A 26,946-nucleotide genomic window follows, 5' to 3' on the forward strand; every position below is an offset into this window, starting at 1 on the left:
GAGAGAAGGAGGGAGAGTGTGAGAGAGAGGAGATAGCTCAGCAGAAGGATGCTTAACAGTGTTCATGAGGTCTTACATTCAATTCCTAGTGCTGGTAAGAAAAACAAACCAAAACTAGAAAGCAACCATGGCCAGCAAGATGGCTCGGGGTATAAAGGTGTTTTCTGGGGAGTCTGATAACCTGAGTTTCATAGAAGGGGAGAATCAATTGCTCCAAGTTATCCTCTGAGCTCCTTCATATGCAACCTAGCATATGTCCCCTTCCCCAACATGGGTGCCCCCCCACACACACACTCACACATACATAGATATTAGGGGCTGGTACTTAATCTCCCAACATTTAGGTGTGGAAAGATTCAGTGTTCTTGACTTCACCTGCCAATCTGCATGCCCATTATGGAGGGGGCTTGGAAACTCTTGTTTCCCAAAGAGAACATGTGCTCAGCTTCACCTTATTTAGGAGGCGCCATCAGGCTCTTCTTAGGAAGCCAGAATGACGGCCATCCGAAAGACACCAACATTCTGAGCCTTAGGATTTGTAAATGTTGAAAAGGAATGTTGCCAATGTGATTCAGACAAGGATCTGGATCGAGAGGTGGAGCTTACTCTGGATGAGCTGAATAAGCCCAAGTGCAATCGTAAGACTCTGAACAAGCGGGAGACAAGAGCCACAAAAGACGATTGAGTATGGAAGCGAGAGAAAGATGGGACTAGGGAGAGAGGGAGAAAAGGAAGGAAGAAGGGAAGGAGAGAGAGTTGAAGATGTTGTTGCTGACTCTGAAGACAGAGGGTCCATGAGCCACATAATTCGGGACCCTAGAAACCAGAAAAATGTAAATAAACAACTCTCTGTGCAGTCTCTGGAGAGACACAGCCTTGCTGACACTTGAGTTTAGGACCTCTGACCTCCAAGACGACAAGTTGTGATTTGTATGCCACTAAGATTATGATAATTTAACTTGGCAGTAGTAAAAATGGAATACAGGGACAGACACTGTGCAGAAAGAGCAGAAAGCAGGACCTGTCTTCAAATAGAAAAGAGTTTAAAGAGCGAGTGGGTGGAGCTGGGGTGAGGCTCTCAGCGGCGGAGTATGCACCGGTCATGTGCCCCAGGGCAATTATCAGCACCAAAACATCAACACTAAAAACAGCAGTGGGGCGGCACACGGGGTGCGGGTGGGGGGCTCCAGGGTCCAGTGGCAGGAGCTCGGCCCTCTAGAAGTGGGCTAGTGAAGGTGTGCCAGTGTAGGAGACACACTTCCATACTACAAGGTGACATGTCAACACTTCTGGTTGCCTAACCTAGCTGGGACCCCACAACTAAAGCATCACCTCTGTTCTTCCTACCTGAGTAACAGTCCTGCTGTGGACAACAGACACTTCCCTCTTTAGAGAAACCCAAAGCACAGGAGACAGTGTTTCTTCTCCATCTAAGTCAGTGGTTCTCAACCCTCCTAATGCTGTGACCCTTTAACCCAGTTCCTCATGTTGTGGTGACCCCCCTCCCACCACCACTACTTCAAAACTGTAATTGTGCTACTGTTATGAGTTGTAATGTAAATACCTGTGTTTTCTGAGGGTCTTAGGTGACCCCTGCAAAAGGGGCATTTGACTCCCAAAGAGGTTATGGCGAACATGTTGAGAACCACTGATTTAATCCCAGGGACCCCTCAAAATTCTCTCTCTATTCCAATCAGCTTCAGGTCCACATGGACAGCCCTGCCCCCAAAACGAAACAACAAAACCAAAATCAACAACCCAGGTCCAGCTTCTACCAAGGCAAGAGGGTGCTAGATGCCAGGACATCCACAGCCTCCATTTCTTTGTTCTTTGTCCCCTTGCTTGTCTGTTTTGGAGACAGAGTTTCATGTTCCCTTGCTAGCCTCCAACTCACTATGTAGTTGAGGATGAATTTGAACTCCTGACTCTCCTTGCCTCTATCTCCCAAGAGCTGGGGTTACCCCGGTGCATCGCCATGCCTGGATTGCCTCCATTGTTTTGTTGGTCTCCTTATTTTATTAGCCTGAATCAAGGGTCATGAGAGAAGTTAAGAGTGCAAGCCAAAAGGCTGGCGCTGGAGCTTAAGGGTCAAGTACTGCTTTGCCTGTCTTAGGCTTTGGGCCCAGTCCCCAGTTTTGAGGAAAATAGTAAGCAAACAAAGGCTTAAGAGAGGATCTTTTTTTTGTTTTGTTTTGTTTTTTGGTTTTTCGAGACAGGGTTTCTCTGTGTAGCCCTGGCTGTCCTGGAACTCACTTTGTAGACCAGGCTGGCCTCGAACTCAGAAATCCGCCTGCCTCTGCCTCCCGAGTGCTAAGATTAAAGGCGTGCGCCACCACGCCCGGCTAAGAGAGGATCTTGAGAGCCTGTGGCTGAGTTCCTCAAGTCAGAGCTATAAAGTCATACTGCACACTAGTGTTGTCATAGACACAGACATACTGTGATGGAACTCATTTGGGATTTCTCTAGGCTAAGTCCAGTAGGTGGAAAGACACACGAGCTTACGGGTGGACAAGGATCATGGTAGTGCACAGAGTCATTTATTGATTATAAACTACACATAGAAGAAATTTAAAATTCACTCTCAAGACCATTTGAAATAAAACGCCAATGGTCAGTAGTTTAAACAAGTCTTCATTTAGAATGTTTTAAATATGGACTAGGATGGCCTCAGAACATACAGTCAGGGCTATGTCTGCTACTCTTACCCCTGGCCAGAGGAAGAGCAGGTAAGTTTGGGGTGTCAGTTGAGGGCACACCTAGTAAGCAGAACTCAAGATGGCTAGTGTATGGAGTGATGTAGTGTTAAGGGGTGGGTATTAGTAACTTGGAGGGAAGGCGATAGGAACATTTCCTCAAGGGGCTTGGCACGTTTAACTCTGATAGGACTTTGAAACCTGAAGTACGCACAGCCACAGTTCCCTCCCTTAGTCGCTGATAGCAGGACGCCCAGGCATGTCAGTCAACCGCTCTGCCTCTCGCTCTCTGTGTCTAGAAACAGGCCATTGCATCCTATGAAGATATCTTGTAATCTGTGTGTTACTGACAAAAACTTTAGGTGATTAATTTTAAAAAAATGTTTCTAAGCATTCCTGAGTTTATGAGCCAGACTCTGTGGTACAGGTCTGTAATCCCAGCTTCTTAGGAGACAGAGGCAGGAGGATGCAATTTCAAAGCCTGTGTGTACTACGGGTGTGGGTTCAAGGCCAGATAGGGCAACTTAGTAAGACCCTATTTCAAAAATTAAAGAAAGCTGCGACTGTAGTTCGCGGCAGAGCACTTGCCTCCCATATATAAGATCCTGGGTTCAATCTCCACTGAAGATGAAGCCTGGTGGGGCATGATTTTCTCAGGATCATGCTGGCAGAGCAACCAGAAGCCAGCCTGGAAAGGGGAATGGTACAAGAAGCTGTGGGCTGCCTTACTGGGAACCCAACCCAGGTGCCATCTCTCCAGCCCATGTGATAGGTTTTAAAGCGGTTGTATCAGGTCAGTAAGATGGATCAATGAATAAATGTACACACACATACACACATTCTTTCAAAAGAGAGGTCTCATCACACACTAGGCCATACTACACATTGGATGCCTTATTGGATGGACCTCTGATACTTCTCCCTGTATTCCCAACTCTTCTCCCTTTATTCCTGTTTCTTCTCCAGTTCCGATTGGTTTCATCTTTTTCATGATAGTCCTCTACAAATCACCAACTCTGGGATTCTGAAACCCAAGCTGTCTAGACATGTGGGATCAGAGATGGCGCTGGGACAGAGCAGGAACTGTGGGGCTGCTGAACATGACTGGTCTAAAAGCCAAGATGGCCACCTGTGCCTCAGCCTCCAGAGACTGAGAAACAATAACGCAAATGACTAGTTCTTATGCGCCAGGTGCCTCCAGCTGTTAAGAGAGATTAACCCTATAGAAAGCAGACCTCTTCAGGGCCAGTTGAGAAGCCATGAGTTGATCCACAGCCATCAATGACCCTGCTAGGCAGTAGCCACTGGGATCCTGGAGTACTTTGTATGGGTAGGTTTTTGTTTTTGTTTGTTTGTTTGTTTTTGTTTTTGTTTTAATACTTAGTGATCACTGGTGGTGCCCTTCAAAAATAGAGGCACACAATTGGTGCTAAAGCTCACTGAATGGAGGACAGAGAAACCTGCACAGAGGCTATGTGGGAGCTTTCCACAGGCTTCACTCTGCTGCCCCAGGGAGGACCTGTTTTCTGCAAGGGGGAACAAAGGGCAGGTGAGAGCCTGCAATGCAGGGCAGATCGGGGTGTGTCTCGGGTGGCCTCTCTTCCTTCCCAGAAGAAAGCTCATGAAATTCAGGCTATCCCCACAGAGAGAGAGAGAGAGAGAGAGAGAGAGAGAGAGAGAGAGAGAGAGAGAGAGAGAGAGAAGAAGAAGAAGAAGAAGAAGAAGAAGAAGAAGAAGAAGAAGAAGAAGAAGAAGAAGAAGAAGAAGAAGAAGAAGGGAGGGAAGGAAGGAAGGAAGGAAGGAAGGAAGGAAGAAAGAAAGAAAGAAAGAAAGAAAGAAAGAAAGAAAGAAAGAAAGAAAGAAAGAAGGAAAGAAAGAATATGAGCAACAGCGTATGAGGCAAGGGGGAGAAATACAAAGAGAGAAAAGGAGCTGGGGTTGCGGGGAGATGCCAGGACAGAGAAAAGAAAGATGCAAAGCAGTAGGCAGCCAGCTGCTGAGATTGGGGAAGCCGTGACGCCACTCTGCAGAAACCAGAACACCCTGTTCCACTCCAGAACTTCAAAACAAGCGCCTCTCTGGGATGGAGCACCCAGCTCTCTGAACCTGCTCGAGCTTCCGCCTGGCCAGGGTGAGTGGCAGGAGGGCTTGCCAGAAAGGCCGGCCTCTTGCTCTCACCTTAGGCTGGGGCGCGCACTTCTCTGCTATGCTCTGGCCAACACCCCCTACTTCTGTGGCTCTGGAGCCACAGCAGAAGGCCAAGGTGATGCCCATGTGCACAGCCCCGCGGGGTGCCTGTGAGGCTGCTGGGACACTGGCCCAGTGGCCGGAGAGGGTGTGGCCACACTCGGCATTCTGATAGGCTGGACAGGGTTCCTTGGCCACCTCTACTACTCAGAGGAGGAACTGGGCACGAGTTTCTAATCTCGGAAACACTGGGCATGTCTAACCTCATCCCCTTCCAGATCTAGGAGGTAGCTGCTGCTGGCTGCCATTAGCACTGATAGGCAAATAAATAGTGTTTGAGTTCTAAGGCACACAACTTGAGATAAGGTCCGGTTCTGCCCAGAAAGCTGTAGGTCTCACCATCTGGTCCTTCTCAAAGAGGTTTAGGTGAGTCCAGGGTCAGAGTGGAAAGCAGAATTAGTTTCCAAGAACTACCCCAGCGAAAGTTTTTTTTTTTTTTTAGGCAGGATCTTACAGCGCTGAAGCAGGCCTTGAACTCACTATGTGGCTGAGTCTGACTGGGACCTCCTGATCCTCCTGCATCTGCCTCCCCAGTGTTGGGGATACAAGTGGGCGCCATCACCCAGAGACAGTTCTCACATGCGGGCGGGGGGTGAGGAGTCACATCATAAAGTCTTCAGGCACCCTGCCTACCTACAACAAACGTTGGCATTGTTGAACATGTGATACACCATGACCGCAGGAAGTCATAGATGTAAATAACCCGGCTTCGGAAAACAAAGCATCAAACCCGAGTGACGACGGCAAACCAACAATCAAAGCGGCCTTTCTTCATAAACGACGCTTTGATCCCGAGAACAGCTATGAAGTATACAGTAGTGGTTTGGTTTTGAAATAGATCTTGCCCACCATAGCAGAGTATATGTTCCTTCCTCGGCCCCTTTCATCTTGATGATAATTTAGAAACCTCAGAACTCCCTTTTATAGGAAGAGGTTCTTTTGAGTGTTTCCTCTCTGCTTCAAGGACAAGGCCTCAGAAGAGGGCAGTTAGCTGGCCAGCCAGCGTTTCTGGAGGTCATGCCTGGCACAGCTTCTCCTGGACACTTTGAGCTCCTGCTGTGCCACCTCCTCCTCCCTTCCCCTTTCTTCATATCCTTTTCTCTCCAGGGCCAGATGCTGGACCTGCAGTTCCTGCTGAATCACCACTCAGTACTTAGTTTAGCCAAGAAGTCTGAACACTTAGCTCAGCGTTTTCCAAGAGCTGAGTACTTTCTTTCTTAGGTACTGGCTAAACACAGCTCTGAGCTGGGCTGGGTAATGGAGAAAAGATAAAACTGAAGAAGCTGAGAGAACAGGACCATCATGCCCCAACACAGCACGGAGCCTCATTTTAACCCTAGACCACACCTTTCCAAGTGTGTCTCGAGTTTCTTGTTGTCTCATTCCCCAGATCTCAGAGCTGATGCCCCAGGCACAGAGGAAGGTTAATGGCTGCTTCTGTTAGGTCTGCCCAGCAGAGTTTGACTGACTCTGTATCACTTCAGTCTTGGGGGAGCGGGTGTGGGTCCTAGGAGGACTGGTAGGTTCTCAGATTAGAGAGGTTCATGGATTCGGTGTCCACCAAGATCTATAACCTTGCTGCAAGTTCCCCATGTGGTTCAGTCATAACCCAACTGTGAGGACAGCTAGTACTCCAACTTGTCAAAGGAACTAATCTTGTGCCTTCTTTCACGCAGTACCAGGAGGCCCTCACCCTCATGATCCTGTAAGCCCTCTGGGTTCATGCTCTCTGGCATGTGATGTAAATGTGGCATATAACGTTAATCCTTCAGGGTTCAGCAGACCGGCAGATGATTTCATGAGCTACATCTATGAGTTCCCGTGGGAAAAACAGAGTGCTCCTTCAGAGTGGTAACAGAAAGGTAGAGAGAGCCCAAGCTTCTAGGCTGCCATAAGCAAGGAAGGGGTATCTTCCCATTGGAAGCTGAACTCCGGGAAGATGTTTCAGGAATCCTCAAGCCTCTTTGTTATTTCTCCAAACAGTGTAGAAACAGTCCTGGACACACACCCTTCACACCACAGTTTTCAGGATGGGAGCTTTAGCAAGACTCCAGTCCGAAGGTGTTAAGAAAGCTGGAGGCTACAAGAGATGCTAATGGAGGCTGAACCGAAGCACAGTGAAACTAGAAAGACAATTCTCAGGAGGCCAGTGAAGAGCTACAGCCTGGCCGGAGGACTTGGCAGGACCCAAACCAGTGGCTCCAAGAAGTCTCTAGGGAACATGGACACCCAGCTCTCTCTCTCTCTCTCTGATATATGTAACTGCTTACTATGATATTTCAAATATAAAGCCCCATGCCAGTAGTTGTTCTTTTTATTAGAGATCAAGACTGAGTCCCTGCTCAACACATATGGCGAAAGTGACCAAGATGCCCTCAATTCCAGCGCAAGAGGAAAAAGCCACACTCCAAGGCCTTGTGGGAAAGGGAAGTGGCACTAAGTATTTATTCTGTCCCTGAAGTCATAAAGCCCAAAGACATAGGGGATGTCTTCTCCAAGTCCTGAGAGTGGAAGGGTGACAGGGACAGCATCCAACTACCCACAGCTGGGTGAAGACATTAAAGTAAGATCTAGTGTCATCCTTGATATATTTACATACCACCCCATTAAAATAAAAAAGTGCCCTCTTTGACTCTTCCACCCAGCCCTAGCAATCCTCTTTGCATTTTTTTTTTTTAAAGACAGGTTCTCACTATGAGTCCTGCCTGGCCTGGAACTAGCGATATTAACCTGGTGAACCTTGAACTCACAAAGATCAGCCCAAACCTACCTCCTGAGTGCTGATATCAAAGGCCTGCGCCACCATGCTTAGCAGTCCTGGCAATTTATTTCCTATACAGTGACTTCTCTCTACTCCCATCGCTGAGTAGCCGTATAGACATTTCTAACCGAGATTCCTGTGACTGTGATTGAATCAGTTTCCTTGCCCTTGGCCTTTCCCCCAAGGGCCACCCATTTGCAGTAGATTCCTCTAAATGCAACTCTGATAATGTCACTCCTCTGCTTTGACACCCTTCAGTGCCTTCCTGCTACCTTGGAGGCAGAGCTGATCCCTTCATGATGGGATCCACACTGCCATCTTATTTCTTTGTTTTGTTTTTTTTAGATAGAGTCTCTCTATCTAAAAAGATAAAAACTGAAGAAGTGCAGAGAAAAGGACCATCATGCCCCAACACAGAATGGAGCCTCATTTTAACCCTAGACCATACCTTTCCGCTGAGAAATTGCTATGTAGATCAGGCTGGCCTTGAACTCATACCCCCTGCTTCTCTGCCTCTTGAGTGCTGGGATTAGAGGTGTGCACCACCAAGCCTGGTATTCTGTTGGATTTCTTACTGGTTATTATATACTGTGGCTGTATTAAACAATCTATAGTCCTATCGGAAGGACCAGGAGACCATTTTCCTGCCTCGGCCAACACGACTTTCTGATCTATGCTGAACATTGCCTGGTTATCTTCAAGTGTTCTGTTTTAGAGTCTCTGTAGCCTGGGTTAGCCTGGAGCTTACTATGTGGTCCAGGCTGGTCTCAAACTTGTGGTACTTCTCCTGTCTTAGCCTTTGAATGCTGGGAGTGCATGTGTATATTATGATGCTTGGCAGAATGATTTTTTTTTTTGTCTGTGTCTATATCCTGTCTACTGGGAACAGTTTATCTGGTGAGTTGTCTATATCCTGTCTACTGGGAAGAGTTTATCTGGTCTGTGTCTATATCCTGTGTACTGGGGACAGTTTATCTGGTGTGTTGTGGTACTTAATAACTAACTGTTGAACAGTGATGTGATTCTTATCTCAATAGTACTTCCCAAGGGGTGCCAGAATTTTCTGAGTTGCTAATGTTTTCTTTCTTTCTTCTTTTTGACCTGGTGCTGGGGACCAAAGTGAGGGCTTTGTGCCTACTGGGCAAGTGTTCCACCACTGAGCCGCACCCCTCCCTTGGGTCCATTGCTTTACGTAGGCATTTTAGCAGAATCCTGGGATGCCCATCCCAAGGAGGACTTCTAAGCAGAAACCTGCACAGCCTCCATCAGGGAGGATCTGGGAGGATCTGGAAGGATCTGGGAGGATCTGGAAGGTGGAGGCAGAGGGAATACGGTTGGAATAACTGCTCATCACCAGCACGGGGCACGGCTGCCTTTCGTACTTCATTCTGACTTAGAAGGCACACTAGATTCTTATTCCTCAGTGGTTTAAAAAAGGCTCAGCACACCAGTTGCTTCCACCACTAAAATGTCCTGCTTCTCATGGCACGAGACCAGTTTTAGTTCAGGTTACCACCTCCTTTCTAGCCTGGGCAAATGCTTAGCCTGTTTCTCTTCATGTCTCAAGCTTCACTGTTGTCTTTCTTCTAGTGTCAACATTAGCACATGTTATTCCTCAACAAATCATGTGTCACACCCCAAATGCCTTTAGTAGTCCCCCCTTAGACACACACACACACACACACACACACACACACACACACACACGTTCTTCCTTGCCTAGTATAAGACACCTTTCAAGTTCTGCTATTGCCTACTGGCCTTCTTTGCTGGGACAAGAGAAAGACAAGAAGAAAGTGCCACCTAGGTGTCTGGGCAATGCTTCATGTTTTCAGACAAGAAGCTTGAGTCTAGAGAATATGAAGGCTCAGTCAGGAAAAGATGAGCTGAGCTCAAGGGATCTGGATGCTGAATCCTATTGTGTCATGGAGACTTGCAAAACAGAGCAGCATTCTGCTCCAGGCGGCCGGAGCCTCTACACAGGGACGAAGTATGGCCCAGGGTTAGCAGAAATGCCTGAAGTTCTTTCCCTTCCAGATAGCCCAAGGAATGGGGAGAAATGTGCAGCCTTGGAACAGCCATCTCTCAGGAATCTCTGAGGAGAGATGGAGGCTGGGATAAGCAGCATTTCCCTTCTGCCGTGTAGGCAGGGTGCTATGTGCTCCTGTCTCCATAGGACTCAGAAGAAGGAATTTCTTTAGGGTGAGATCTACAAGAAGTCAACGTGACAACACTGTTAAAATGCTGGGCAGTGACTTTAGTCCCCAAAGACATGAATGGAGCCAGGGATTATCTTAAATGCACACCCATCTCCAAGAGAAAAAGAAGCAGAAGCCAAACAGTTGGGAAACATGATTCTTTGAGGAGGGTTAGGGTGTGTCTCCAGGTAGAAAACTTGCCTAACATGCGATTAAGACCTTACGTTCATCCACCGCACATCTCCAACCTCTGGCCCAAACACAGATGGGAGAAAGGGCACCCAGCACCCACCGTGCCATTACAGCCAGTCTGTTTATAATAGCTGTTAACTGAACATTCCAGGAGGTCACACTTGTACTAAGCCCCCGAACTGGGGCCCCAACACACCAGGCTGACCCCTCAAAATGAAGTCATCTGTGCTACTAAGACACTGGTAAACTTTAGCTGATCTTCTAAGGCTCAGGATTAGAGAGAGATAATGGCCACAATTTCCACAGACGTCACATTCAATCAGTATGACAGATTCCCTTTGCTGTAATCCTAATACAAAGAAATAACCGGCAATGACTTGATATGAAGCGAACTAATCATTACTCTCTCGTTCCTGTGTCTCCCTCATCCGAGTTTACAGCAGTGGCTCTCAATCCACGGGTCGCAATCCCTTTGGGAGGAGGGTTAAAAGGCCCTTTCACGGGAGTCGCCTAGGATTATCAGAAAACACAGATATTTACATTAAGATTAACAACAGTAGCAACATTACTGTTATGAAAGAGCAATGAAAATAATTTTATGCCTGGGGGTTACCAGGACATAAAGAACTGTGTGAAAGGGTCACAGTGTTAGGAAGGCCGAGAACCGCTGTTTTATAAGGACAGTAGCTTTGGAATTACTGATCTGCTTTCTTGGTTCCTGTTTCTGGGTCTTGTAATAGCTAGAAGATGGGACCATGTGACAAAAGGGCAAGCCAGAGAGGCAGCAGCCCACACCTACATCTGCATCTCGACTCATACCTCAATAGACGGATTGGAACCATAAGAGTATCGGTCCACCATACCAGAACGGCCATGCAGGGGCAGAATGAGGGCAAAGGTGAGGACAGTTCACTGTGTCTCTTTTTACCTTTTATTTCATTGTTCTACTGGAGACCCAGCCATTTTGCTTCCAGAGATAATCAAAAGAAACAAACCACAAGGGCAAGCTTGCCAAAACCGAGTTTTAACACTTCCCAATCCCCTGTCTACTCCCCTTTCCCGGCAACCCCCTACCTCCACCCCCACCCCCCACCCCGCCCCATCTGCTTGCTCTGGAGATCAGAGAGAAAGGCTTTCCATCAAATTAAAATGTGAAATGCTTTCTTTCTTTTCTTTTTTTACTGCCTGGTGTCCAGGGATATTCTGCTGACTCAGCTTTGAATAATCAGCTTTGACCTAAATAATAAAATAACTCACAGAGGCCGAGGTTGCACAAGCAGGCCCAAATCTGCAGTTCCTTCTTTCCGCTTGTCTTCTCCCCAACCCCCTCCAGGCTCTGGGCAGGCAAACCCAGTTACATCAGGTTCTTACTGCCTCTCCACTCCCATCTGGCTTGTCCCAACTTCATTTCTCTTCAGAGATCTTCCAAAAATGGTTCCGCTGCAGAACCAGGCCTGACCTCTTCTCCTCCCTCCCCGCAGCAAACACTAGCCTTGGGCTTTGCCACGCCCAGCTCTCCTTCCTGGAGCCTGCAATATGGATTGCTGCACTGCTCAGAGGGTGGCCGTGAGTCAGTTGGACCAGTCAGTCAGCAGCCAAAGGAGACCATGGAAGGCAGAGCTTCTGCTGCTGCTTCTCCCAAAGTGTGTTGAAGGTGGATGACTTCCTGCCTCCATCTCCAATGGAGGCAGAGACTATTTGACCCAGCTGACCCACCAGGCATCTGCTAAGAGGATGGGGGACACTGGATGATGGGGCAGAGAGGAGATGAAAGAGTGCTGGAATAAAAGTTGTCACGATAGCTGCGTGTCACGGTACTTCACCCAAGGTGAACTCTGCCTTCAAGAACCTGAGGCAGGAGAATGACAGGATCAAAGCTAGGTTACATAGTTAATTCAGGGGTGGCTTGGGCTACAAGGTGGGTCCCTGTCACAAGGCAGGGGGGGGGTGGAGTTGATCAGAAGTGATGATCTGTGATCTCAGCATGTGGAGCCTAAGACAGGGGAAAGCTATGTGTTGAAGGTGATGGGGCCAGCCTGGTCAATACAGTGGGTTTCAGGGTTGCCTGTTCTACACATTGCATTTCAGGCCAGCCAGGGCTACATAGGAAAACCTTGTCTTCAGGAGGCAGAGGCAGGCAGATCTCTGAGCTGGAAGCCAGAGTGAGTTCCAGGACAGCCAGGGCTTCGAAGAGAAACCCTGTCTTGAAAACCAAACCAAACCAAACCAAACCAAACCAAACCAACAAACAAAAAAGAAAAGACAACTTTGTTTCAGAAGTTTCCCAGCTCCAAAGATGCCAGCCTTGGGAGCACAGCACCCACAAATCCTTTCAACACGGGCCACCTCGAGAGACTCCTTGAAGAAGGCCGTAGAGGTAAGTTTTTGATAAAGTTACTAGTCAGAGAGGTGGAGGTTCTGATTGCAGCACCAGACACGCTGAGGCAGGAGGATTGCCTCAAGTTTGAGGTCAGCCAGGGCTACATGGCAAATTCAAAACTAACTTGGGCTACACAGCAAGATCCCCAACTCCCAAACCAAAATGACATTTGACAAACCAGAAAACAGCACCTCTGTGAGCAGGCTCAGAGCACCCGGGACCTGTCCTCCATCTCTGCTAGTCCCTAACGCAAGTAGGAGGGGTAAGTTTGGGTTTAAGATTTTTGTGGTGGAATAATATCTAGAGTCATACCTCAAGGACAGTGGAAAATGACTATTCTCAGAGGACAAGACGGGCTCTGTTCAGATGTGGACGATTTCCTTGCAGCTCCACTCGGGAGGCAGAGGACAGGCCACACAGACTTTATGAGATCTTTGACAGCAGGAAAGGGAGGCAGCAAGTGACTTGTCTGGGAAGTGTATGGGGTGTATGGGGTGTACTGTACGCAGCCTGCTTCTCTGGAGCGGGCTAGAGAAGAGGTCTTACCATCTTGAAGGGCTGTGGACTCTGTGGTGTGTGTGTGTGTGTGTGTGTGTGTGTGTGTGTGTGTACATAGAGCTCTCCACTCTATGTACATCTTTGTGCAAAGTGTCAAGCCCGTGGTCGGTCTGTCATAAAGGAGCGGCATCCTGTGGCTTGGCTCCTCTCCTAGGGAAGGGACCACACAGCTGTGGAGTTCTGGATTTCTAGTAGCGGCTCAGAGGAGTCCTCTTGTCTGAGACTTTAGCAGCATCAGCAAAAAGGAGGAAACTGCCCAATGTGCATGAGACACTGAAACAGCCACCGCCAGCACTTCCTTCTTCCTCCCTTTTAGCTAGTCTGATGACAGAAACAGCAACTTTTCCTTCATTCCCACACTGTCCCAGCTCCAGATCCTGCTAGGAAGCAAGGCCTAGGGGCCCATATATCCATAGATCCCAAATCCCCTTCAGGAGGAACCTGGGTCGGAAAGCTCCGTGCTCCTCACAAACACCCTCCCGAGGCACACACCGAGGACCCCAATCTCACAAGGAAGCAGAGAGCAACTCTACTTAAGCAGTCAGAATGTGTGGAATAGAGTTGAGGGTGCTGGGAGCCTAAATTTGGGGCACATGCTCCTTTACCTCTGGGTGTGTAAGCAGGCCTACCCAAATATGTGACGACTGCCCCCAAACAAGGGTTCCAGCTTTATGCTTCATCTGCTTATGTGTAGGGTCTACGTCAGGGCCAACCTCCACTGCCAAACAAGATGTTCTTGCTAAGGTCCCAGACGCCTGTCTTGGGAGATTTTTTAGAGTGGTGTGTCCTCCCTCTGCCATCACACCAGTAAGACAGAAGGACGATGTCTGGAGCAGGGAAATGAACAGCATGGTCGGTCCCTACACCGTCAGACAAGAAGGTCACCAGGAAGACTGAAAGAGACTGAAGTGAGGGCCAGGTGTCACTTACACAAACAGATGGCAGCCAGGAGTCGCAGACCGGACTCAGGGGGGAAGCAGGTAGGGAAGAGCGGCTGCAGCACGTAGTTGGAGAAGGTGAGGGCGATGACAGCTTGGTTGGTGGGGTAGATCACCAGCACAGCAATCCACAGCCGCAGGAACCTGCAGGGAGAACAGGGGACTCACTGGCTGGCATGGCAGGCAGCCAGAGGCATCAGCAGAAAATCCAGGCAAGGGGCAGGGATGGGGGGAAGTCTTGAGCAAAGGAGCAAACACCAGTGGATTAAAGGTACAGCTCCCCTTCTGTTTTCAGGGATACTGAAGAGGCCTGCCTTACCCCCAAATGAGACCTAAGCTCTCGGTAATGCTCGTGACATGGTGCCTCAGCAAAATCCTACATGCATTTCAAGCTCCTAATGGCACAAGTTCTGTTTGGGCTCTCTCCTTTCTCCTCCAATCTTCTCTCAACTTTAGCCCCCTATATCCAAGGATGGAAAAATTAAATACGCAACCCCAGAATTCTGGTAGCAAGAACACGCTAAGGGGGCAGCTCCAGAAGTGATCGCCAGAAAGGCATCCAATAGGAGTTTGCAGGAGAAGCGCCTTTGCACCCTTTGTCTCTTTAGCGATGGATGAGTTCCTCAGTCAGGGTTAGGGAAGCCAAGAAAACTCGAGGGCTTGACTCTGGAGGAGGCCATCATGCCTGACAATGTAAAGAGTGTGGCTGTTTCATCTATAGGAAGTCACTCTTGGGTATCACAGAGCAGGGCTTTCTGTGACTGCTTTTCCTAGAACTCTGTGGCCAATGCCATCTCCTTTGCTAATAGAATCTTATCCATCAAGTTCAATATAGCAGTAAGAATTGTAACCTGGTTTACACTGACACACTGGACACTAGAAACTCCTGTCCTTGGGCTCTTTGGATTTGACCCTTCTGTCCCAGATTTTTCCTTTTCCTTACCAGTGGCACAAAACCCATGGACCACATGTTTCCCAAGGTAGCTATGAAGGCAACACAGTACATTTTTCAGACGACAGTGACATATTGGTATGCCACAAGGTTGGACATCCACGTTAGACCATTCAGGCCTCCAGATTTGCTCACCCAGCCAGTCCTCCGAAGATGTCCTTGACATAGGAGTAATCACCTCCAGACTTAGGGATGGTGACGCCTAGCTCAGCATAGCAGAGGGCTCCCACAGCTGTGATGACACCTGTCACGATCCAGACAATGAGAGCAAGGCCCACAGAGCCCGCGTTTTCCAGCACGCCCTTCGGTGAGACAAAGATTCCGGAGCCAATGATGTTCCCTGCACAAGGCACAAAGACACAGTGAGGTCAGGACAGCTGGCATTTGCATTTCATTCATCTCTGGTCTGGTTCCTAAGTGTCTTTTGAGGTGGTGGGTGTGTCCAGCAATGATTTTCACTAGGGTTTCTTCTCTGATCTGGTTCTAAAGTGTCTCCACGATCTCTAGGCAGGTGTGTCCAGTAATAACTCTTCCTAGAGCAGGGTAAAGGGCAGAGAACTGACAAGGCGCTTACAAGTCTAGTTTACTCCTTAGAGAAGTCATATAGGGTCAGGTAACATCAGCAGAGGAAAACAAGTCTCAGGGAAGCAAATGAGTTGTGTGAGGCTAGGCAGTAGCAGCTGTTGGAGCAAATACTGAATTTCAGGACCCTCTAACTGGGTACACATGTTCTAGCTAAGGAGACAGACTCTTAGAATCAGCTAAGAAGCTAGGACTGGCAATGCATTCAGATTCCCAGACCCCACCAGTTAACTAGAACGCTTCAAAAAGGAGCCAAAGGGCAAATTCTTTTGGACAGATGATGGCCACACACCATGATGGCTTGGGACTATGGGCTGGGTATAGTGACACATACTTGGAATCCCAACACTTGGGAAGCTGAGGCAGAAAGATCAGGAACTCCAGGCTAACCTGGGCTATACAGCGAGACCCTGATTTAAGACAAACGAAAACACTTATGAACGGAGACAACAGCCCTGGAAGCTGCTTTCTAAGTGGACGCAAGAGCCCCACCCTTGCTGGAGAACATGAAACAAACCTATAAAACGGTCACAGTTGTCTAGACATAGCTTGCAAGAGTACATTACGTGCAAAACCTCAGTGCTATGTTCCTGAGGCCTCCCTCTCTGTGGTGTCATATGACGCCCAGAATCACCTTGCAGAATTCAGGGAGGAGGGAGAAGAATGGGATTCCTCTCTCCACTTTACTGACCAAGAGACTGGGGTTAAGTGGCTTTCTCTAAATTCCTCAGCTACTGATGGGTAAAATTGGATCTTGAAAGCTGTCTCCTGATGCTTAGTCTGGTGTTCTTTCCACTAATCCATTTCTGCATGCTCAGGGGTTGGAGTCCTCTCAGAGAGAGGCCAACAGCCATCACCAAAAGGGGGATCATGGGTCATGTGCTTGGACAGGGCAAGAGGAGAGTAGGGACAGGCTGTGATACACATCTTCCTAAGTTGGCTTCACTTTTTTTCTATACTGAGGGTGAAAATGAGGTCCACAGGTGTGTTGAGGGCTCCCTCCTGCTGTTCCCAGCTCTCTACTCAGTGCCCGAGGGAAGAAGCAGAAACGAGCCAGATCTAGGTGAGAAGGCAAAACCAGAGAGCTTGCCTCAGCCCATGGGCTTGACGATGGTCCAGGAATCCACCTTTCTTGGGTATTTTGGAATCAGCGAGATAAAAAGTGTTAAGTCTGGGCTGGAGAGTTAGGTCAGTGGTTAAGAGCAGTTATTGCTCTTCAAGAAGACAGTGGTTCGATTCCAAGCACCCATTCCATGGAACTTGCAACCATCTGAAACTCCAGTCCCAGGGAATCCGAAGCCCTCTTCTGATCTTTGAGGGCACTAGGCACGGATGCGGTGCACATGCAGGCAAAACACTAATTCACACAAAATAACAAAATAGATCTTAAAAAGAAAAACACCTTTTCCAAAGTGTAAAGTTCTATGTTCCACTTTCCAAATCCAGCCAGAACTCCACCTCAGTTCAGTTCTAAAACATTCATTTCCAAGCCAAAATTCAACAGTTTTTTATTTTATTTTTTAAATTAGAAATTTTTTTAAAGATGAGGTTGAACAATGAGTTAGTTAGCTAGCCTAAAACTTGATATATAGACTAGTAGACTAGGCTATCCTTGGATTTGCATCAGTCCAACTATCTCTGTTTTCTGAGTGCTTGGATGCCAGGTTTGTAACAGTATGCCTGGCCCCAAAGTCTAATTTACAATCCAGGGCCAGGTATATGGTTATGAAGTAAAGGGGAAGAAAAGAACTCACATTGTGATACTCTATTCCTCTCAGATGTAAAATTTGCCATTAGCTTTCAAACTAAAAAAAAATGTCATGTGAAGTACTCAGGATGCTGGGGCAGGATATACATGTATATATGTATATGTACATATGTATATACACACACATCCATATTCTACCCATTCTTTTTTTTCAAGCACATTTTCCTTCAGAGATACATACAGAAATAAAATCAAGGAGAGAATTAGCTCTTCAACATCAAACTCAAATGTTAATATCTGTTGGAGAAGAAGCAGACAAAAGGGCTCAGGTCTTATGGACATTTCTTTCTTTCCCTTCCTTCTATATATGCCCATGTGACGTCCTTTCATAGGAGAAGACATGATTGTCTGCATATACTGTCTATGACCCGCTCTCTTATGGAGACTAAAAGACCATCACACAGTATCCTAGGCCCTATAGGACATAGCCATACAACCCTTCAAGCTGGCCAGTGTGGCTCACACGTATAATCCCAGCACTCAATTGGCCCAAGGCAGGAGAATTGCCTTGAGTCTGAGACTCATTTTTGGTTTGGATCACAGAGTTCAACTCTGTCCCAAACCAAAACAAAATAAAACACAAGCACCCGTCACTGGCCCCAATTGAATGTGCTGCTGTTCCCTGGAAGGCAGGGAGCTCCGGGAGATGCAAACACCAGAGTCCGAGCAAATTCCTTGCCTATCTGGGAAAAATCAAGAGAGTGACTAAAGGGCATTTCATGGCAATCCAAGAAGAGAGTAATGGCGCACAGCCTATGAAACCAGCTCCCAGCTCCAGGGTTAGAAAAAGTCAAAGCCAGGACAAAAACAAGGCTTGACCCTGGGTTTAAGGTAGTACAAACAGATATGGGTATGGCCAGACATTTCTTGGAGCTAGGAATGGCAGTTTTAGTAGGAAGGTGGAATGTCTTGTTAAAAGCTCTGCCCCTCAGAGATGAAGAGTCAAAGTTCCACTAAGGGTTCTGGGTAAACAAATAGCTGTAAGGATCAACCACTACGTGAGTACTTGGGCCATCTTTGGGACACTGTCAAAGAACACACATTACAGGTTTCCCTGGAAGACAAGGTGAGACAGTGCTAGCTGATCTTTGAGGGTGTCTGTGGTCCAATTGCTCCTCGCAGGAAACAAGGGAGGTATCATTATCCCCATTTTACCATTGAAGAAACCGAGCCATCCAAGGGTATCACAGCTGACTTAGCAACATCTAGATTGGAGACCTGCACCCTACTTCAAGACTGTTGTGCAAATAAAAGACTTTCCCACGTACACGCACCATCCTTCCACAGTCCACTGGGCCGCAGTGAGTGTGGTCTTATAGAGAGCTGGAGGGCAGACTCAATGTCCTCCCCTTGGGGCAGTCCTATGGTGGTGACATAAGCACCCTGCTAAGTGTCTCGATTCTCAGAACTGCTTTCTGAAAATTGCTAATAATCTGGTCTGCCCCGCATGATCATTCTTTTTTTTTTTTTTTTTTTTTTTGAGACAGGATTTCTCTGTGTAGCCCTGGCTGTCCTGGAACTCACTCTGTAGACCAGGCTAGCCTCGAACTCAGAAATTTGCTTGCCTCTGCCTCCCAAGTGCTGGGATTAAAGGCGTGAGCCACCACCGCCTGGCAGCCTGCCTGATCATTCTTATTTACTTCTGTGAACACTGAGGCTGAGAGAGAGAGAGAGAGAGAGAGAGAGAGAGAGAGACAGAGACAGAGACAGAGACAGAGAGACAGAGAGAGACAGAGAGAGACAGAGAGAGACAGAGAGAGACAGAGACTAGGTCAAAGTCACATGCTGTGTGTGTAAGCAGCTCAGTCTGGTGGGGAGACTGAGTTATCAGACTCCAGGCCCAGGGCGTCCTCCAGACTCCACGAGGCTTCTCCTCTGGCAACAACACTGCACAATGCAGCTCCAGGGCCTTTAAAATGTGTACATGGTCCAAAGGAAGCCTCAAGACAGGAGAACTAGGAAGGAACCTTTCAAACTCGATTGGAGTCTTTCTTGATAATAGAGGAAAGAAGTTAACATCTCTGGTGATTCTTTCCCGCTTTTTTTTTTTTTGACTCTTAGACCGGTTGTCCAGAGCAGTGGTTCGAGCCTTCCTAATGCTGTGACCCTTTGATACAGTTCATGTAGTGGTGGCTCCACTACTAAAATTATTTTGGTTGCTACTTCATAACTGTAATTTTTCTACGATTACAAATCATAATGTAATCTGTATTTTCCAATGGCCACTCATACAACTTGATACAACTACTGTGAAAGGGTCGTTAGACCACTAGAGAGACCCATCCCACAAGTTGAGAACCACTGGTTTAGAGGGTCATTTAAGAATGTGATGCGTCGCCTTTAATCCCAGCACGTGGGAGGCAGAGGCAGGTGGATCTCTGAGTTCCAAGCTAGCCTGGTCTACAAAGTGAGTTCCAGGACAGCCAGGGCTATACAGAGAAACCCTGTCTCAAAAACAACCCCCCCCCAAAAAAAAAAGAATGTGATGCGTGCTGGGCCTGGTGGTGCTGGCCTTTAGTCCCAGCACTGAGGAGGTAGGGGCAGATGGAACTCTGAGTTTGTTGTAGTTCGTCAAAAGACCCTTACTCACAAGGACCACAGAGACCACTGCCATCGGTGCAAAACGCATGATGGATTTTTATTGATCCAACATGCTGGGGACTCTCCTTTCAGCACACAGGCCAGAGGAGAGACCAAGAACAAAGAAAGAACACACTTTCTATACCTTTGTAAGGGGCAGATTTGAGCAACAGGGTTCTCATTGGTGTCATTGGTTGGTTTGTATAGTGACTAAGTAACCCTTCGGCCTAGTGACTCACTTTGCTTGCCCCCATGGTGGGTTATTATGATTTGGACAGCAAAGCAATAGTACATTAACATCACAGCTATTAACATCAGGGGAACTCTCACAACAAGGTCGGGGTGGTTTGAGGTCTTTGTCAGAATTCAGTGTGGGGTGGGGGGGGCAGGAGAATTGCTAATCTTGTTATGGCTATTTCTTTGAGAACAGCTAATATTATTTTGGTAGTTGCAGGTTTAATCATTTTGACTGCTAAAACTCTGTTTTTACATTTGTTTAGTCAGCCAGCTTCCTTATCTGGCTCTGCACTTGGCCTGCTAGTACAATTTGGAAAGTCCTTTTTGAAGGGGGAAGGGACTGGGTGGTCTTGAATTCATTTTGGATATTACATCCCCCCCTTTCCCTAGTACATTTCAATCCTGAAATGATATTTCACTTTGTTATAGTTACTGATATTGTTGTCTGAACATCAATACTTGTACTGTACTTAAGCCATTAAGGAAACCTGGGACAAAGGTTAAGAACAAAAACATAATAAGAAGGGATAGTAAACAGGACTAGGCAGGGACCCTTCCAAAGAGGCTTGAGGGTCTGGGCATGATGCAGGTGCATGCAGATCAGATCTCTGGCTGGAACTGGTGAGATGTCTTTGGGGTACCTGGCTCATTCACTGTAGCCAGTTGTGACCAGACTTCTTTCTGCACCACCTGCAAGCCTTTCAACTTAGCATACAGATCATTATTACAACAACATGTAGGTTTAAACACATCATTTAAGACCACTATGGGCATGGGAGCCCCATAAAAGATCTCAAAAAGAATAAGACTGAACAAGAGGGAGTATTTCCAGTTCCAAATAGGGCAAGGGGAAGGAGCACCAAGTCTGCGCCAGTCTCCATGGTTAATTTTGTCAAGGTCTCTTTTAGAGTTCTATTCATTCTTTCTATCTGTTCTGAGCTTTGAGGTCTGTACACACAATGTAATTTTCTTTTTTTCTTTTTCTTTTTTTTTTTTTTTTTTTGGTTTTTCTCTGTATAGCCCTGGCTGTCCTGGAACTCACTTTGTAGACCAGGCTGGCCTCGAACTCAGAAATCCGCCTGCCTCTGCCTCCCAAGTGCTAGGATTAAAGGCGTGCGCCACCACGCCCGGCTCACAATGTAATTTTCATTTGACTTCTAAATACTTGGCCACGCCCTGACTTACCTGGGCAACAAAGGCAGGGCCATTATCTGACACTATTGTTTTTGGCACTCCGAACCTTGGAAATTTTTCTTTAATAATCTTCTTGATGACTACCTGAGCAGTCTCATTTTTACAGGGAAAAGCTTCTATCCATCTTGAGAATGTTCACAAAAACCAGAAGGTATTCATACACATCTTTTTCTCAGTAAAGTCTATTTCCCAGTAGACACCAGGTTTGTCTTCCCAGTGTCTTTTCCCTAGATCTACTATAGTGTGGCAGACATTGACTCTTTGGCAGGGCACACACTTGTGCACCACTTGTTCCACAAGGTGTTTTAAACCTGGTACATGGTACTTAGGCTTGGAAAATGTCTGGATGAGCTTGCTTACCCCTAAGTGAGTCCACTGATGCATCTGTTTGATCACAGCTTCTGCTTGTCTTTGTGGCAGGATTTTCTTTCTCTGGAGGTGTACCACAGTCTCTTATTTTTGTTGAACTGGTGACTGGAATCTTTGGAAATGAGAGATAAGTCCTCTGTTGTGTAGGCAAACTCAGGCTTCATTGCCAGGAGCATCAGCAGGGCCATGGCTGTAACCACTCGTGCCTCTCAGTCTGTCATGTGGTTGCCCCTTGCTAACATGGTATCTCTCTTCTGGTGACTAGGACAGTGGATGATGTTTACCTTGGCAGGGTCGTGGAGGGCCTTGGTAGAGCCAGAATTTCTTCTTTGTTCTTATTTTCTTTTTCTTCCCAGTGTCAGTAGACTCCTCTGTTGATATATGGTCCCATAGACTTGGGCTGTGGCAAAAGCGTACCTGCTATCTGTGTAGATGTTGAGTCTTTTGAGCCGATGTGTCCTCTGGCAGGGCCTTTCCAGCTACCACAGCTGCTCCAGTATGTTTTTTTTTTTCTCTTCTTCTAGATAGCTGTTCCAGTCTGTGAACCAGGTTAACATCTGCACCCTCTAGTAACTGGTCTGTCAGATCTCCATGGCACCTATGTGTCTCAGCAAGAACCTGCTGAAAGTCTGGGTCTGGGAGCAGGGTAGCTGAGTTCAGAGTTGTGGGGGGCAAAAGTGACTCTATTAGAGTTGAACAACAGACTCTGATAATGAGTCATGTGAGCGTTAGTCAACCATCAGTCAGGGGGCCTGACAGACCACACTTTCTAGGTCATGCGCCAAGTTTTGTCCCAGAGTCAATTTATCTGCATCCTTGACCAGAAGCCACTATGTGCAGACAAGCAGGCCATCCTACAGCCACCAGGTCTAATTTCTTACAAGTATGCCGCAGATCTTTTCCAGGGTCCCAGTCTCTAAGTAAGAACCTCTTTGGCAATACCTTTGTTCTCAGTCACATCTAGGAGTCCCAAAGCTGGGGACAACATTAGGGCAGTCTTAATGGCATCCAAGGCCTGTTGTTCTTTATTTCTCTATATGAAGGGCTGTTTATCTCTTTAATTCAGCAAAACCTGGAATCCACAATCTGCAAAAGCCCGCAGCGCCCAGGAACTTTTCTTACTTGTTTTGAACTGGTCGGTGGGGGAATATGAAACACAGTCTCTTTTCTAGCTGCTTCAACAGGTAGGCCACCGGCCTCTTCCAAGGACTCGGCTTCTGTGTTAGCACCCTTTTTGTTATCTCTTCACTTTTAGCCATGAACAGGTGAAGGGTTTGGTCATGAGGGGGACTCCTCTTCTTTTTGTTGGGGCAGTCTCTCACCCAGTGCCTTTTTCTTTACAGTAAACACATTGACCTTTAGCCAAAAGCTTTCTGTAGTTGCCAGGTACTATCTAAATTCTCTAGTTTCTCTGACTATTGTGGCCAGCATTTTCTCTTATTCCTTTTTAATTCCCTGGCTCCCTGTTCCTTACAGATCATTTCTAAGTGCTAACATTATCAGCATGTGCCACTTTGCTGGGTTCTAGTCTTTGTCATTTACCTCTCTTTGTTGCTGTTTCCTAACTGTAATGGAGATCTCATATAATGTTCTCTCTCTCTCTCTCTCTCTCTCTCTCTCTATATATATATATATATATATATATATATATATATATATGTCATTTTGTTCCTCCTCCTTGTCTTGCTTCCTTTGGATGTTATCTAATTATCATGTCCATATCCTGTCACTCATTCTCATTTTCTCTCATAGTTCGCCTCTACCCTGGTTTATCCTTCTGTCTCACTGCACATCTCTGATTCTGACTCTGGTCTCTGTCTTTGTCAGCCTCATGTTTCCTCAACTCTTCCTCTTGCCTGTCTCTTACTTACTGGTTCCTCCTCTAAATATTTCTCATTCAGGGTATCTCACCTCAGACCTCTCTAGTCTCCTTCATCTCTATTTTCACTTCTCCTCACTGTTAACCTCTCTATTTGCCACTGTCATCCATCTCTCTTGAGTCTGCTAAAGCTTTGCTCTTAGCTCACTTCTTTGCAGACCTCTATCCTTCCCTCATTTCTCCTCCTCTGCACTTTCTTATTGACTTACGCTAACTTTCTTACCAACTTACCCTGTCCTTTTTCTAACTTCTGTAACTTCCTATTACCTTGGTCAGATTGTTGGGCACTTTCTAGCCCCACAAAGACAAGAACCCCATCAGAGCCTGGCGGTTAGACTCACAGGTGCTCCTTACCTTGGACAGGAGAAGCCCCAAGTGGGCGGATGCCTCCCTCACTGGAGCTTGGAATGGACTCATGGCCAGCAGGGAGGGGACTGAGAAGACACATGGGGCAGGGAAGGGAGCACAGCTCTCACAGAGATGCTGGGCCACTGACATCTCAAAGTGAAAGCACTTTTTCTGCTGCTAACAAGAGACGGGATGCAGGGGAAAGGGAAACACCATTAGGCAAGTATGAAAAGCAACCAGGGCAATGAACACCATAGGACATTCCTGGCCGGCCACTCCCACAGCCTCCTCTATCTCCCCTTCAGCAGCCACAAGATCCAGGGCCACTGACTTCTCAGGGACCACCCCTCTTTTGCTCCGGGTTTCCTGAGCTCATTTCTCCCTAGGCTCCAGGTCCATGAGCGGGACCACTGTGACCCGCTGGCTGCTCCCTGGAGTTGGAGTGGGAGGCAGGGCAGCTGAGGATCTGAAAGGAAGTGGTCAGCATAGGGATCTGACAGGATTCTTAGGCTTATTCCATGGGGCATAACTCAAAAACAGTCGTCAGTTGTTAGTCCAAGTCCAAACACAAAGAGACACACAAGACACACACAGAAACTGTTTTCAGGCAACCACCATAGAATCACAGTACCACGGAAATGACAAACACAAGCAAGACCAATACAGGGCGTCTTACACACGATTTCCAGAGAAGCCTGACACTATCTGTTCCAGGCATATACCAAATCCTAGCTGCTGCTGGGTTGAGAAGGACTGTTTCAGATCCAACTTCCCAGCTTGACACCGGAGCATCCTCCAGCATTGTGGCCTGCAACATTTTGGCACGTCTCACTGTCACTGCGACCAACCCAAAAGGACCTCTCTCGATGGGAAGGCCCCCAGAACCTGAGACCAGACTAAAACCAAACCAAGATAATCAGTCAACCCCTTGGGACCAAAATCAGACCTGAAGCAGACAAACCAAAAGCAAAACAGAATCAGAAGGTGGTCTAATGGAGGACACACAAATGAACAAGACAGACAGACACACAGACATACAGACAGACAGGCAGGGAGGGATTCCACTTTACCTCCGATGTACATTGTCTGTGTCCCACTGAAGAGGATCTTCCTGGCCAATGCACCAAATGTAGTTTGTCAAAAGACCCTTACTCACAAGGACTACAGAGACCACTGCCATCGGTGCAAAACGCATGAGGATTTTTATTGATCCAACATGCTGGGGACTCTCCTCTCAGCACACAGGCCAGAGGAGAGACCAAGAACAAAGAAAGAACACACTTTCTATACCTTTGTAAGGGGCAGATTTGAGCAACAGGGTTCTCATTGGTGTCATTGGTTGGTTTGTATAGTGACTAAGCAACCCTTCTGCCTAGTGACTCACTTTGCTTGCCCCCATGGTGGGTTATTATGATTTGGACAGCAAAGTAATAGTGCATTAACATCACAGCTATTAACATCAGGGGAACTCTCACAACAAGGTCGGGGTGGTTTGAGGTCTTTGTCAGAATTCAGTGTGGGGTGGGGGGGGCAGGAGAATTGCTAATCTTGTTATGGCTATTTCTTTGAGAACAGCTAATATTATTTTGGTAGCTGCAGGTTTAATCATTTTGACTGCTAAAACTATGTTTTTACATTTGTTTAGTCAGCCAGCTTCCTTATATGGCTCTGCACTTTGCCTGCTAATACAATTTGGAAAGTCCTTTTTGAAGGGGGAAGGTACTGGGTGGTCTTGAATTCAATTTGGATATTACAAGTTCAAGGCCAGCCTCGTCTATAAAGCAAGTTCTAGGGACAGCAAGGGCTACACAGAGAAACCCTGCAAACTCTGTCTCAAAAACCAAACCAACCAAACAAAAAAGTATGTGATGCACACCTGCCTGCTAGTGCCAAGTTGCCTGAGATCAGGGTCTTAACCCTGCTTCCACCCACACTGGTTAACACCGCAATTATCGTTAGATTTTTAGTGAAAGCCGGATTTTAGGATGCCTGGACAGTGAGGCTAAGCTAAACTTGTCCTGTCAGAGAAAAGCCATGTAAACCATTTCAATAAAAAAAGAGGCCAAGTTGTAGCAGTGGGCAAGTCTTCATAGGCAAACGGCCAGAACAGAGAAAATGTTCACTTGTTGCACGTAATCACTAACTTCCTCATGCATGTGACCCCCTATTCCGGCATTACTCACACTCAGGCTTGTTCACACTCGAATGCTGTAGCCCTCAAAGAATTTCCTAAGAAGAGAAATTACAGACTTGTAATGCCCAGCAGCCTTAGATCCAAAAGACCTTGGCCTTCCTTACTCATGCAAGACTTCATGTCTAGCCACAGCTTCCTGCTGGGTATCAGAGCTGAGGCCACCTCCCTGATGTACAGAGAAGGCTGAAGTGACTGTGATTTGTACTTCTCCAATGGGTGAGTAGGAGAATATCCATGCCTTCAGACCTGGGGAACCTGGGATCAGGCTTTGATCCTTACTCCCAAACCCGTGAGCTCCCCAGGTGCCTTCTGTAAACACTTTCCCACCAGCACTGGACAAACAGCTTCTCTGGAGGTGGGAGTATGCTATGATGCCGACACATGCCCTGTTTGGTTACAAATCCTGCAGACTAGAGATGCAGATGGTGCCACACGACTCTGCGGTGCTGGATTCCTTACTACAGTGGACACTAGACTCAGAGGAACCAGAGCCCTCACCACTCATAAGCCACGGGACTCCAGTTTTTCTGAGATTCATTTCCTTCATGTTCACAATGGGAATAATGGCTCTTACCCCACCTACTTTGCTGTGGGGATCAAGGCAGCTTACACCTCTGTAAGACACTCTGTAATGCATGAAATGCTAAAAAAAAATATTAATTACGAGCATTTATAGCAGTAGAGACAGAGTCCAGCCAGAGATGAATGCAGCAGACTGGCTTTGGAGGCTTGGCTACCAAACAGCACTGTACAGCCAAGATCATGAGGCATCTTCTGATTCATTTGTCTACTTGTCTAGGTATACATTTTAGATGATGCAGTGGGGCGGGCAGCAGGTAATTGCATCTCAAGAAGTATTTATTGATCGCCCACTCT

General features: G+C 47.1%; 1 protein-coding gene and 1 long non-coding RNA gene across 2 annotated transcripts in view; one reads left to right on the plus strand and one right to left on the minus strand.

Annotated features, from left to right (window-relative positions):
• Slc7a8 (solute carrier family 7 member 8) overlaps window positions 1-26,946 on the minus strand; it is a 61,654-nt gene that overhangs the window by 22,145 nt on the left and 12,563 nt on the right. The window contains exons 2-3 of the mRNA XM_085828641.1: window positions 15,055-15,259; window positions 13,960-14,111 (exon numbers count right to left, since the gene is read on the minus strand). Of these exons, the coding sequence (XP_085684767.1) occupies window positions 13,960-14,111; window positions 15,055-15,259 (357 nt within the window). The remainder of the gene's footprint in view (window positions 1-13,959; window positions 14,112-15,054; window positions 15,260-26,946) is intronic.
• On the plus strand, window positions 10,244-11,939 carry LOC110309176 (uncharacterized). The gene is made up of 3 exons (XR_002379672.3): window positions 10,244-10,333; window positions 10,832-10,989; window positions 11,573-11,939. It is a non-coding gene; the product is annotated as an uncharacterized LOC110309176 (long non-coding RNA).

This window comes from Mus caroli, unplaced genomic scaffold, assembly GCF_978045245.1.
Source record: "Mus caroli unplaced genomic scaffold, Mus_caroli_1 scaffold_12, whole genome shotgun sequence".
NCBI lineage: Eukaryota > Metazoa > Chordata > Mammalia > Rodentia > Muridae > Mus > Mus caroli.